General features: G+C 26.0%; 3 protein-coding genes across 4 annotated transcripts; all 3 read left to right on the forward strand.

Moving 5' to 3' along the window:
* Window positions 1-430: 430 nt before the first annotated feature.
* LOC140670853 (fatty acid synthase-like) lies at window positions 431-1,325 on the forward strand. The gene is made up of 3 exons (XM_072901638.1): window positions 431-658; window positions 758-989; window positions 1,207-1,325. Exons 1-3 carry the CDS (start codon window positions 431-433, stop codon window positions 1,323-1,325), a joined length of 579 nt encoding a protein of 192 aa, XP_072757739.1.
* A 2,450-nt stretch (window positions 1,326-3,775) lies between these two features.
* LOC140671397 (fatty acid synthase-like) lies at window positions 3,776-4,721 on the forward strand. The gene is made up of 4 exons (XM_072902641.1): window positions 3,776-3,863; window positions 3,951-4,111; window positions 4,217-4,534; window positions 4,661-4,721. The coding sequence occupies exons 1-4, from the start codon at window positions 3,860-3,862 to the stop codon at window positions 4,676-4,678; spliced, it is 501 nt and encodes a 166-aa protein (XP_072758742.1). The 5' UTR covers window positions 3,776-3,859; the 3' UTR covers window positions 4,679-4,721.
* A 4,223-nt stretch (window positions 4,722-8,944) lies between these two features.
* Window positions 8,945-9,897, forward strand: LOC140671452 (fatty acid synthase-like). 2 transcript variants are annotated; one of them, XR_012047738.1, is made up of 4 exons: window positions 8,945-9,032; window positions 9,120-9,280; window positions 9,386-9,699; window positions 9,826-9,897. XR_012047738.1 is itself a non-coding variant. In XM_072902754.1 (3 exons), the coding sequence occupies exons 1-3, from the start codon at window positions 9,029-9,031 to the stop codon at window positions 9,590-9,592; spliced, it is 372 nt and encodes a 123-aa protein (XP_072758855.1). In that variant the 5' UTR covers window positions 8,945-9,028; the 3' UTR covers window positions 9,593-9,757. The 2 variants fall into 2 exon arrangements, 1 of the variants encoding a protein (XP_072758855.1); XM_072902754.1 differs by lacking the exon at window positions 9,826-9,897 and having other exon boundaries at window positions 9,386-9,757.
* Window positions 9,898-13,216: the final 3,319 nt, after the last annotated feature.

A 13,216-nucleotide genomic window follows, 5' to 3' on the forward strand; every position in this document is an offset into this window, starting at 1 on the left:
GAAAGCACTTTAGAAAATAACTGTACAATCAGTTCGTTCACTGTCTTCAATCTTTTTCGTGTTTTACTGCGATTCTGGCAAATCATCAACGGTATTTGTTGTATCATTCACTTGTTTACAAATGTTTTTGAATTTTTTATATATTTAGTTCTTTTAAATACGTTCAAGATCATATAGTTTCGAATCTTATTAATTTTAGCGCAAGCGTTAAATACGTCATTCTCGAAGGTAAATTGATAGACTGAGGCTTTTTATGCGTCGTAGAGGAAAAGTCCCTCCAGCTGCTCGTTCGAAAATTTTCGTTGTAATGATTGTCAACAGAAGTTCGCCCGATCACGCTCTTATCAGACAGACTGTATATTAAAAATTTATTATTACGTACATGTAATAATTTTTATTTGTAAAAAATCATCCAGATTTACCGGAACGCATGGGAACAATTAATAATGTAGAAAAATTCGACGCCAACTTTTTCAATTTATCTTTCGAACAAACGCACACTCTCGATTCTATGTCGAGAATGTTATTAGAACATACTTATGAGGCAATTATTGATGCGGAAATTAATCCAAAACAATTACGAGGAAGAAATACTGCCGTGATCATAAGGACGTGTTTTATTGAATCGCAAAAGAAATTTATGTATAAAAATCCTAAGGTAGAAAAAATTATTAATTAAAAAATAAAAATAATAGTTGAAATAAAGAATTATTAAATTTATTGTTTACATATGTAAATTGTTGCTTATAATTAGAAGGTAGAGGGTCTAGGCATTGTTGGATGTAGCAAATCTATACAGCCAAATATGCTTTCACGTTTCCTGGATTTAAAAGGACCTTCTTATACAGTCGATACAGCATGCAGCTCTAGTCTTCATGCTATGGCCCTTGGTTATCGTCATATTATGTCGGGTGAATGCGACGATGCGATAATTGGAGCCACAAATCTATGTTTAAATCCCGACATAAATCTGCAGTTCTTTCGTCTTGGTATTATTATTAAAATTAATTAATATCTCATCAGATTCTATACCAGAGTGTTCGTCTATCCATCTTTTACTTGATAGTAATTGTTAAAAGGAGGTTCGAGTAATATTGTCAGTCTTTATTTTATATTTATTTTCACTTCATAAATTTAGTCTTTAGAAATGAGATATGACTTATGAAACACTCTGTATATACATACTTATACTATATGATTTTTTAGGTATTTTGTCACCGGATAGTTACTGCAAACCTTTTGATACCGCTGCTAACGGTTATTCGCGTAGCGAAACCGTGTCGGTGCTATATCTTCAACAGGCAAAAAACGTTAAAAGAATTTAAGCTACATGTAAGCATATTAAATTAAATAACGATGGATATAAGAAAGAAGGAATAACGTTTCCATCGATGCATATCCAAAACATGTTAATGACAGAATGTTACGAAGAATGCGGAGTATTACCATCCTGTCTAGATTACGTTAAAGCGCATGGTGCGGCTACCAAAGCAGGCGATCCTGAAGAAATAAATGCTGTCCTTAATGCTTTGTGTAAAAATAGAAAGACTCCGCTAATGATCGGTTCCGTAAAATCTAATCTTAGTCGCTGTGAACAAGCCAGTGGTTTCGCTCAAATAGCTAAGGTAGGATAAGTAAATAGCATCTACTATAATGTTTTCACGATGAGAAAAGTAATATATGGCAAATTCTGCATATATAACAAATGATTTTTATCTTTTATATAAAAAAAAGTCTCTCTACTATTTCTCTGTATTATGCGTGAACGTGAGAACCTCAAAGATTATGTTAATTAAATTATCTACACAAAAGATATAATTGTTAAAATTCTTTTATTTTTTTATTAATTTTTTTAATAAAAATTAATGAGACATTTGTAGAACAATTTTTTTTAATTTATTATTTATTATAAGCTGTAAAATGAGCACATTAATTGCCTCGAACTCTTAAAATATATAAATCTTAACATCTTAGTCAAGTTGCTTAAAAAAGTCTCTCCTTATCAGTATCATACAGTGTATAAATCTTTCAAACTATTAAACCATTTATTCGCTGTCGTGCAAATAAATTTTTAATTTAATTAATTAAATAAATAAATAAATAAATTTTTAATAGTAGTAGTCAAGTAGATGCATTAAAGATGTTTAGCACCTACAATCGGAGCAAAAACTAGTCGAAATTGACGAATATATACTTTTCTCATATATTTTAATATATGATTATTATAAAGATTGCATAAAGTCTTATTATTTATTTATAGTTAGAGTGTAAAAATGTATTTTCGAACTTCTGTTGCTTTTTTTCGGAGAATTTTCGTGTTTCTTTAATTATAATGAGAAATTTTTATTATTGACGGTACCTCGATTTCAACATTACAGCACAAAATTTGAATTATTAAAATAAAAGAATTTACTCGTACAAAGAGAATAATTTAAAATGTCAGAATAAAAATTATAATAGAAAATAATGATAAAATATAGAGAATTTCTAACTATTTCTTTGATAAATTTAATAATTTGTCATGTCTCCGAGAAGAAAGAAATGTGACAATATGATAATTTTTCATAAGTTGCTCAAATTGCAAATTGACATATGAGGCCTAGTCGCTTCTCGCTTACACGTTTGTATATAAAGGCTTCTTCAGATGAAAAGATAAATTATTTAAAATGTCAAAAGAAGGCTCAGCTGAAAGCTATGTTGCGACGTTTTTCACAATAAATAATATGTCATCTCGAATAATAAGACGAAATTGAGAAAATTATATTCAATATCTTTTGAACTAGTCAGTACTTGACCAAAATAATGCAATCAAATAATTTCTCTACATTTAAACTATACTTTTGCAAATTTTGAATAAATTCCTATTATTATTTCTATCTATTTCAGCTCTTAAATCAACACGATCACAAGTTTTTTATAAGATAGAAAATCTGTAATCGTATCAATTTAAGCGCTAAAAAGGACAAAGAAATAACTATATTTATACTTATTTATATAAATAATTACATTTATAATTATATTAATACTTTTACTTATAATTAGATCCACAAAATAATTATATTTATAATAATATCGATAGGTAAATTTATTGCAAATTAAAATCCTTATAACTTTTGATTGCTTTAGTGAATCAACTCCAGGCTTTTTTATAAGTCTCTGAACATGTATCAGAACAATCTGTGCAAATTTTATTAAATTCCTATTTTTTAAAAAATAGGTACTAAACATCCTTAATACAAAATACATATTGTTATTAATTCCATTTTTCAAGGGCATAATAGCATTTGAAACCGGTCTTATTTCACCAAACATCAATTATACATCACCAAGAAATGATATAGATGCCGTTGTAAATGGAAGCATTCAAGTACCTACAGAAGCAACGCCAATTAAAAATGGTTACATAGGCATTAATTCTTTTGGCTTCGGAGTATCTAATGCTCATATGTTAATAAAATGGAATACCAAAGAGAAAATTAATAATGGAACAGAAAACGACGGCTTGTCAAGACTCGTGGTATTATCTGGACGCACAAAAGAATCAGTAAATTTGTTTTTGAACGATGTTTGTAGATATTTTAAGCAACGTTAAAAAATATTATATTTCTTGCAGAAAATTTAAGAAAATTATTTTTCTCGTAGGTCGCTAATTGTTTTACAGATGCCGAATATATTCGTTTATTACACGATATTTTTGCAGACAATATAGAGGGAGAAGATATATTATCCATGGAAAGGATATATTATACTGAAGCAATGCACTTTGCAACAAAGTTCAATAAAAGAGATTCAAATTTATGAGAATGTAAAAAGATTTATTTGGTTTATATTCTCTGCCTTAGGCGCGCAATGGCCAGGAATGGGTATAAATATTCAATATTTAACGTTTCACGTATGATAGTACATTGAAATAATGACATGATATAATTCCTAAATTAAATCTTTATCAGGTCGAGATTTATTAAAATTTCACGTCTTTGCAAATGCTATAGAAAAGTGCGACAATATTTTAAAATTATATGATATAAATATCATGGACATTTTAACAAAGCAAGACGAAGAAGGATGCAAAAATGCTTTACATGCATTTGTCAGCATTGTTGCTATTCAGGTATATTATTAAAAACATTATAAATATATATAAAGAAATATGCCCAATTTTTAAATATAACATGTATAATACAATATAAAAAAATAACTCTGTATAACTTTATAGATCGCCTTAGTAGATCTTCTCACATCTTTAGAAATTACTGCAGATTACATGATTAGTCATTCTGCTGGTGAATTGGGTTGCGCATATGCGGATAAATGTCTAACTCTTGAACAAACTATTTTATCAGCATACTTTATTGGTATAGCCTGTGTCGAAAAAAATATAATTCACAGTTCTATGGCAGTTGTGAACCTTGATTACAAACGCCTAAAAAATATATGTCCAGCAAACATTGAAATAATATGCTACAATAATCAAAACAGCAACATAGTATGTGGTCCTGCAGAATCCATAAAAAAATTCGTGAAAAAATTACAGGTATTGTTTTTAATTTAATTTTTAATCAAATTGATTTTCTAACTTGAACTTTTTGGTTTAAAACTATTAAATTCTAAGATTTAATTTATTTTACACTTCCTTGCATCGATTAACTTTGTTTGGCAGATTAACAACATTATGTGAACGAAATTTCCTGCGATATACCATATCACAGTCATTATCTCGCATCCATAAAAATCACCCGAAATCTTTTTATCATAACTTTTTTTGTTATTTTTTAAATGCACTATTTTACCATAACCTAGCACAACTTGTTATAATTGAAAATATTGAAAAATTCCGAAAGTGTGGTACTGACCTAAAAAATTGTTCAATTTCTTTTTCTATCATGTTTTTCATATTACAGTTTTAGTATTTGAGCACAATATGGCACAAATATAGCACAATTCAGCACATTAGTTAAAATACGTTAATTTGAAAAATAAGAGGCTAATTTTTAATAGGTTTATTCGATAAAATTCTGCATTATGAAACATGTGTTCCACTATGTTTTGTTTACGAACTTTTTACCCACATGTGTATCTACGTTAATGCCACGTAGCACATCGGACGGAATTATAATATAGCTAGAATTTCAAATCAAATCTTATCCGAATTCCACAACCTAACGCCACATCCTGTATACATAGAATGATATTAAAATAATTTACTCGGCTATTACGCACATGCTATGACACTTGCAATTCAAATCTCGTACATTACCATTTTAATTCAAGCACACTCGGTAGCGCCCGTTACTTTCGTAACGTCAGTGCAAAAATTCTGATTTTGATGAAATTTTGCACACATGGCAGTTTAAGATAAATAAATAAATTTAGAAAATTTTAAATTTGTTACTAATAAAGATTCTAAGGAATGAAAGTCTCTCTCATATATGTAAAGTAGCTTTTCGCTTTTTTCAATATATCTTGAAAATATTACGTGAACGATAAAATAAGTATGTAACATGTGATGTTAATATATTCCATGATCTTTCAGATCACATTATACTACACAATATAAAAAAGATATTTTAGCGTAATTTCCCCTATTCAGAAAATTCAATGACGCAACGATACTACTTTTGTAAGTTAAGGAATGGAAAAATACGTTTAATTAAGCAAAATATTAGTATCATTATCAATTATGAGTTATTTTATGAAAACATAAAAATATGTATAGATAATAAAATTAATATTTTATATAACTAAAATTATTAATTGATCGAATTGAAATGAAAAAACTTTACATAAATAAATAAGTTGACGATAAAAAACCTTACCAAAATTTTAATTTTGATAAAACTATAATATATAATATATGATATACAAATACATAGCTAAATATAATTAGAAATTTTTAGTTGCCGGTAAAATTATTACAATATTATTTAAAGAATTATTACATTCAGAGTAAAAGTATATCTTCATTTTTATTTATATTTATTTTTATTGATATTTATTTAATATTTAATATTTAATATTTATTTTATATTTTTTTATTTTATTTATTAATTTTAATATTATAACGCAATAGTTAGAGATCTTTTATAAAAGAAAAAATTAATTTTTGAGACAAATATAATAAAAAATTGTTAAATTTTAAACAAATTTTTTTTTTATAATAGGTAAGATAGTAGTGTATAAACTTGATTACAAAAATTGTAAGATTTTTTGAAAAAGTAAATTTTATAGTAACAGATAATAAAGACGAATCGAAATTCCAAAATTGTTTAAAAATGTAATATTTTTTTAATCATTAAACCTTATTTGATACGTGTAATTAAAGTCGAAATTTTAAATACAACTCTATCAAATTTTACGAGAGAGAGAGAGAGAGAGAGAGAGAGAAAGAGAGAGAGAGAGACAGAAATCTTTGAACTATTAGGCAAACTAGTTACATTATTTATCGAATTCATATAACAGCTAGAATATAGTTGTATAATTAACATTTATAACATTTAAGCATTACCTGATATGACTTTTCTTGTAGTATTCTAATATATTTAATTAATTTTTATTGTAGTATTATAATACATTTTATTACTCAATTGCATGATAAATGTGTATAAGCGCAATCCCAACGGAAACTTAATTTTTTTATAAATATAAACAAAACTATGATAAAAATAAAACGTACAAAAGTTTTTAGGAAGGAACAATCTATTTTTATATAAAAAGTTATAAGTAAATAAAAAAAGTTAAAAGTTTGAAATAATAAAGCTCTTGCTAACAATAAGCTCGTTGTTTATTAAAAACTTATAAATAAAAAAAGATTCAGTTATTATATCTATCTTTTGCACATTACATGAAAATACACTAAAAATTTGTATATATTTTATTTTTACAATAGTTTTGTTTATATTTATAAAAACACTAAGTTTCCCCCAAGGTAGTATTTATACACATTTATATTTCATGTTATAATTGATTAAGTATGAAGAATGTTGTTATTCTAATATTATTCTCATTATTAATGTCATATTAATATATTTCTCAGAATATGCCGTGACTTTTGACACCGCAACAATTTCAGTCACACATACATAAATGTATTTTATACAATAACAACAGTAATAGGATAATCGACTTACTAGGTCATCTGCAAATCATTATTAAAAACAAAAACTTATTTATACTAATATTTATCCTTTACATAATCGATTGCCAAAAAAATTTTTTAAAGTCATAAACATAAACGGCTTATTTCCATACTCGATTAAACTCCTCGCGAATAAATTATATTCGACATAATGCAATTTTTTAACGAATCTTCTATGATGTTTTTCGCCCAGATATTCATTACTAAAACAAAATCGAGTTATTGACTTTGGACGCTAATAACTAGTGAAAAATGATCGTACAATAATCATATAAAAGCAATTTAAAAAGAAAAGAGCACTTTAAAATGCTCTTATTGTTTTTTTAATCATTAGTTATTTTTAAAGCGTAATTATTACTTAAATAGCAAATAAAAGTTGCACTTTTATCATTCCTTATTTAAATCAATGAAAGTTAAGGAAAGAAACGCTAAAATTTTCATGAACTTTACAACATTTACAAGTAAAAAACATTCCAGTTACTCGTACAAGAGACCAAAGTGTAAAATTTATTCTAAATATTTCAAAAACTTAAATTAATGATTATTGTACAATCATTTGTATCACTGAGAAGAAAAAAATGTGGCAATATGGTAATTTTTCATAAATTGATCAAATTGCAAATTAACATATGAGGCCTAGTCGCTTCTCGCTTATACGTTTGTATATAGAGACTTCTTCAGATGAAAAGATAGATTATTTAAAATGTCAAGAGAAGCTCAGCTGAATGCTATGTTGCCACGTTTTCACAATAAATAATATGTCATCTCGGATAATAGGACGAAATTGAGAAAATTATATTCAATATCTTTTAAACTAGTCAGTACTTGACCAAAATTATGTAATCAAATAATTCCTCTACATTTAAACTATACTTTTGCAAATTTTGAATAAATTCCTATTATTATTTCTATCTATTTCAGCTCTTAAATCAACACGATCACAAGTTTTTTATAAGATAGAAAATCTGTAATCGTATCAATTTAAGCGCTAAAAAGGACAAAGAAATAACTATATTTATACTTATTTATATAAATAATTACATTTATAATTATATTAATACTTTTACTTATAATTAGATCCACAAAATAATTATATTTATAATAATATCGATAGGTAAATTTATTGCAAATTAAAATCCTTATAACTTTTGATTGCTTTAGTGAATCAACTCCAGGCTTTTTTATAAGTCTCTGAACATGTATCAGAACAATCTGTGCAAATTTCATTAAATTCCTATTTTTTTAAAAATAGGTACTAAACATCCTTAATACAAAATACATATTGTTATGTATGTTATTAATTCCATTTTTCAAGGGCATAATAGCATTTGAAGCCGGTATTATTTCACCAAACATCAATTATACATCACCAAGAAATGATATAGATGCCGTTGTAAATGGAAGCATTCAAGTACCTACAGAAGCAACGCCAATTAAAAATGGTTACATAGGCATTAATTCTCTTGGCTTCGGAGTATCTAATGCTCATATGTTAATAAAATGGAATACCAAAGAGAAAATTAATAATGGAACAGGAAACGACGGCTTGTCAAGACTCGTGGTATTATCTGGACGCACAAAAAAATCAGTAAATTTGTTTTTGAACGATGTTAGTAGATATTTTAAGCAACGTTAAAAAATATTATATTTCTTGCAGAAAATTTAAGAAAATTATTTTTCTCATAGGTCGCTAATTGTTCTACAGGTGCCGAATATATTCGTTTATTACACGATATTTTTGCAGACAATATAGAGGGCCATCCATGGAGAGGATATATTATACTGAAGCAATGCACTTTGCAACAAAGTTCAATAAAAGAGATTCAAATTTATGAGAATGTAAAAAGATTTATTTGGTTTATATTCTCTGCCTTAGGCGCGCAATGGCCAGGAATGGGTATAAATATTCAATATTTAACGTTTCACGTATGATAGTACATTGAAATAATGACATGATATAATTCCTAAATTAAATCTTTATCAGGTCGAGATTTATTAAAATTTCACGTCTTTGCAAATGCTATAGAAAAGTGCGACAATATTTTAAAATTATATGATATAAATATCATGGACATTTTAACAAAGCAAGACGAAGAAGGATGCAAAAATGCTTTACATGCATTTGTCAGCATTGTTGCTATTCAGGTATATTATTAAAAACATTATAAATATATATAAAGAAATATGCCCAATTTTTAAATATAACATGTATAATACAATATAAAAAAATAACTCTGTATAACTTTATAGATCGCCTTAGTAGATCTTCTCACATCTTTAGAAATTACTGCAGATTACATGATTAGTCATTCTGCTGGTGAATTGGGTTGCGCATATGCGGATAAATGTCTAACTCTTGAACAAACTATTTTATCGGCATACTTTATTGGTATAGCCTGTGTCGAAAAGAATATAATTCACAGTTCTATGGCAGTTGTGAACCTTGATTACGCCTAAAAAATATATGTCCAGCAAACATTGAAATAATATGCTACAATAATCAAAACAGCAACATAGTATGTGGTCCTGCAGAATCCATAAAAAAATTCGTGAAAAAATTACAGGTATTGTTTTTAATTTAATTTTTAATCAAATTGATCTTCTAACTTGATCTTTTTGGTTTAAAACTATTAAATTCTAAGATTTAATTTATTTTACACTTTCTTGCATCGATTAACTTTGTTTGGCAGATTAACAACATTATGTGAACGAAATTTCCTGCGATATACCATATCACAGTCATTATCTCGCACCCATTAAAATCACCCGAAATCTTTTTATCATAATTTTTTTTGTTATTTTTTAAATGCACTATTTTACCATAACCTAGCACAACTTGTTATAATTGAAAATATTGAAAAATTCCGAAAGTGTAGTACTGACCTAAAAAATTGTTCAATTCCTTTTTCTATCATGTTTTTCATATTACAGTTTTAATACTTGAGCACAATATGGCACAAATATAGCACAATTCAGCACATTAGTTAAAATACGTTAATTTGAAAAATAAGAGGCTAATTTTTAATAGGTTTATTCGATAAAATTCTGCATTATGAAACACATGTTCCACTATGTTTTGTTTACGAACTTTTTACCCACATGTGTATCTACGTTAATGCCACGTAGCACATCGGACGGAATTATAATATAGAATTTCAAATCAAATCTTGTCCGAATTCCACAACCTAACGCCACATCCTGTATATATAGAATGATATTAAAATAATTGACTCGGCCATTACGCACATGCTATGACACTTGCAATTCAAATCTCGTACATTACCATTTTAATTCAAGCACACTCGGTAGCGCCCGTTACTTTCGTAACGTCAGTGCAAAAATTTTGATTTTGATGAAATTTTGCACACATGGCAGTTTAAGATAAATAAATAAATTTAGAAAATTTTAAATTTGTTACTAATAAAGATTCTAAGGAATGAAAGTCTTTCTCATATATGTAGAGTAGCTTTTCGCTTTTTTCAATATATCTTGAAAATATTACGTGAACGATAAAATAAGTATGTAACATGTGATGTTAATATATTCCATGATCTTTCAGATCACATTATACTACACAATATAAAAAAGATATTTTAGCGTAATTTTCCCTATTCAGAAAATTCAATGACGCAACGATACTACTTTTGTAAGTTAAGGAATGGAAAAATACGTTTAATTAAGCAAAATATTAGTATCATTATCAATTATGAGTTATTTTGTGAAAACATAAAAATATGTATAGATAATAAAATTAATATTTCATATAACTAAAATTATTAATTGATCGAATTGAAATGAAAAAACTTTACATAAATAAATAAGTTGACGAAAAAAAACCTTACCAAAATTTTAATTTTGATAAAACTATAATATATAATATATGATATACAAATACATAGCTAAATATAATTAGAAATTTTTCGTTGCCGGTAAAATTATTACAATATTATTTAAAGAATTATTACATTCAGAGTAAAAGTATATCTTTATTTTTATTTATATTTATTTTTATTAATATTTATTTAATATTTAATATTTAATATTTATTTTATATTTTTTTATTTTATTTATTAATTTTAATATTATAACGCAATAGTTAGAGATCTTTTATAGAAGAAAAAATTAATTTTTGAGACAAATACAATAAAAGATTGTTAAATTTTAAACAAATTTTTTTTATAATAGGTAAGATAGTAGTGTATAAATTTGATTACAAAAATTGTAAGATTTTTTGAAAAAATAAATTTTATAGTAATAGATAATAAAGATGAATTGAAATTCCAAAATTGTTTAAAAATATAATATTTTCTTAATCATTAAACCTTATTTGATACGTGTAATTAAAGTCGAAATTTTAAATACAACTCTATTAAATTTTACGAGAGAGAGAGAGAGAGAGAGAGAGAGAAAGAGAGAGACAGAAATCTTTGAACTATTAGGCAAACTAGTTACATTATTTATCGAATTCATATAACAGCTAGAATATAGTTGTATAATTAACATTTATAACATTTAAGCATTACCTGATATAACTTTTCTTGTAGTATTATAATATATTTAATTAACTTTTATTGTAGTATTATAATACATTTTATTACTCAATTGCATGATAAATGTGTTTAAGCGCAATCCCAACGGAAACTTAATTTTTTTATAAATATAAACAAAACTATGATAAAAATAAAACGTAGAAAAGTTTTTAGGAAGGAGCAATCTATTTTTATATAAAAAGTTATAAGTAAATAAAAAAAGTTAAAAGTTTGAAATAATAAAGCTCTTGCTAACTAACAATAAACTCGTTGTTTATTAAAAACTTATAAATAAAAAAAGATTCAGTTATTATATCTATCTTTTGTACATTACATGAAAATACACTAAAAATTTGTATATATTTTATTTTTACAATAGTTTTGTTTATATTTATAAAAAAACTAAGTTTCCGCCGAGGTAGCATTTATACACATTTATATTTCATGTTATAATTGATTAAGTATGAAGAATGTTGTTATTCTAATATTATTCTCATTATTAATGTCATATTAATATATTTCTCAGAATATGCCGTGACTTTTGACGCCGCAACAATTTCTGTCACACATACATAAATGTATTTTATACAATAACAACAGTAATAAGATAATCGACTTACTAGGTCATCTGCAAATCATTATTAAAAACAAAAACTTATTTATACTAATATTTATCCTTTACATAATCGATTGCCAAAAAAATTTTTTAAAGTCATAAACATAAACGGCTTATTTCCATACTCGATTAAACTCCTCGCGAATAAATTATATTCGACATAATGCAATTTTTTAACGAATCTTCTATGATGTTTTTTGCCCAGATATTCATTACTAAAACAAAATCGAGTTATTGACTTTGGACGCTAATAACTAGTGAAAAATGATCGTACAATAATCATATAAAAGCAATTTAAACAGAAAAGATAGCACTTTAAAATACTATTGTTTTTTTAATCATTAGTTATTTTTAAAGCGTAATTATTACTCAAATAAAAATTGCACTTTTATCATTCCTTATTTAAATCAATGAAAGTTAAGGAAAGAAACGCTAAAATTTTCATGAACTTTACAACATTTACAAGTAAAAAACATTCCAGTTACTCGTACAAGAGACCAAAGTGTAAAATTTATTCTAAATATTTCAAAAACTTAAATTAATCATTATTGTACAATCATTTGTATCACCGAGAAGAAAAAAATGTGGCAATATGGTAATTTTTCATAAATTGATCAAATTGCAAATTAACATATGAGGCCTAGTCGCTTCTCGCTTATACGTTTGTATATAGAGACTTCTTCAGATGAAAAGATAGATTATTTAAAATGTCAAGAGAAGCTCAGCTGAATGCTTTGTTGCCACGTTTTCACAATAAATAATATGTCATCTCGGATAATAAAACGAAATTGAGAAAATTATATTTAATATCTTTTGAACTAGTCAGTACTTGACCAAAATTATGTGATCAAATATTTCCTCTATATTTAAGCTATACTTTTGCAAATTTTGAATAAATTCCTATTATTATTTCTATCTATTTCAGCTCTTAAGTCA

Source organism: Anoplolepis gracilipes, chromosome 11, assembly GCF_047496725.1.
Source record: "Anoplolepis gracilipes chromosome 11, ASM4749672v1, whole genome shotgun sequence".
NCBI classification, from domain to species: Eukaryota; Metazoa; Arthropoda; class Insecta; order Hymenoptera; family Formicidae; genus Anoplolepis; species Anoplolepis gracilipes.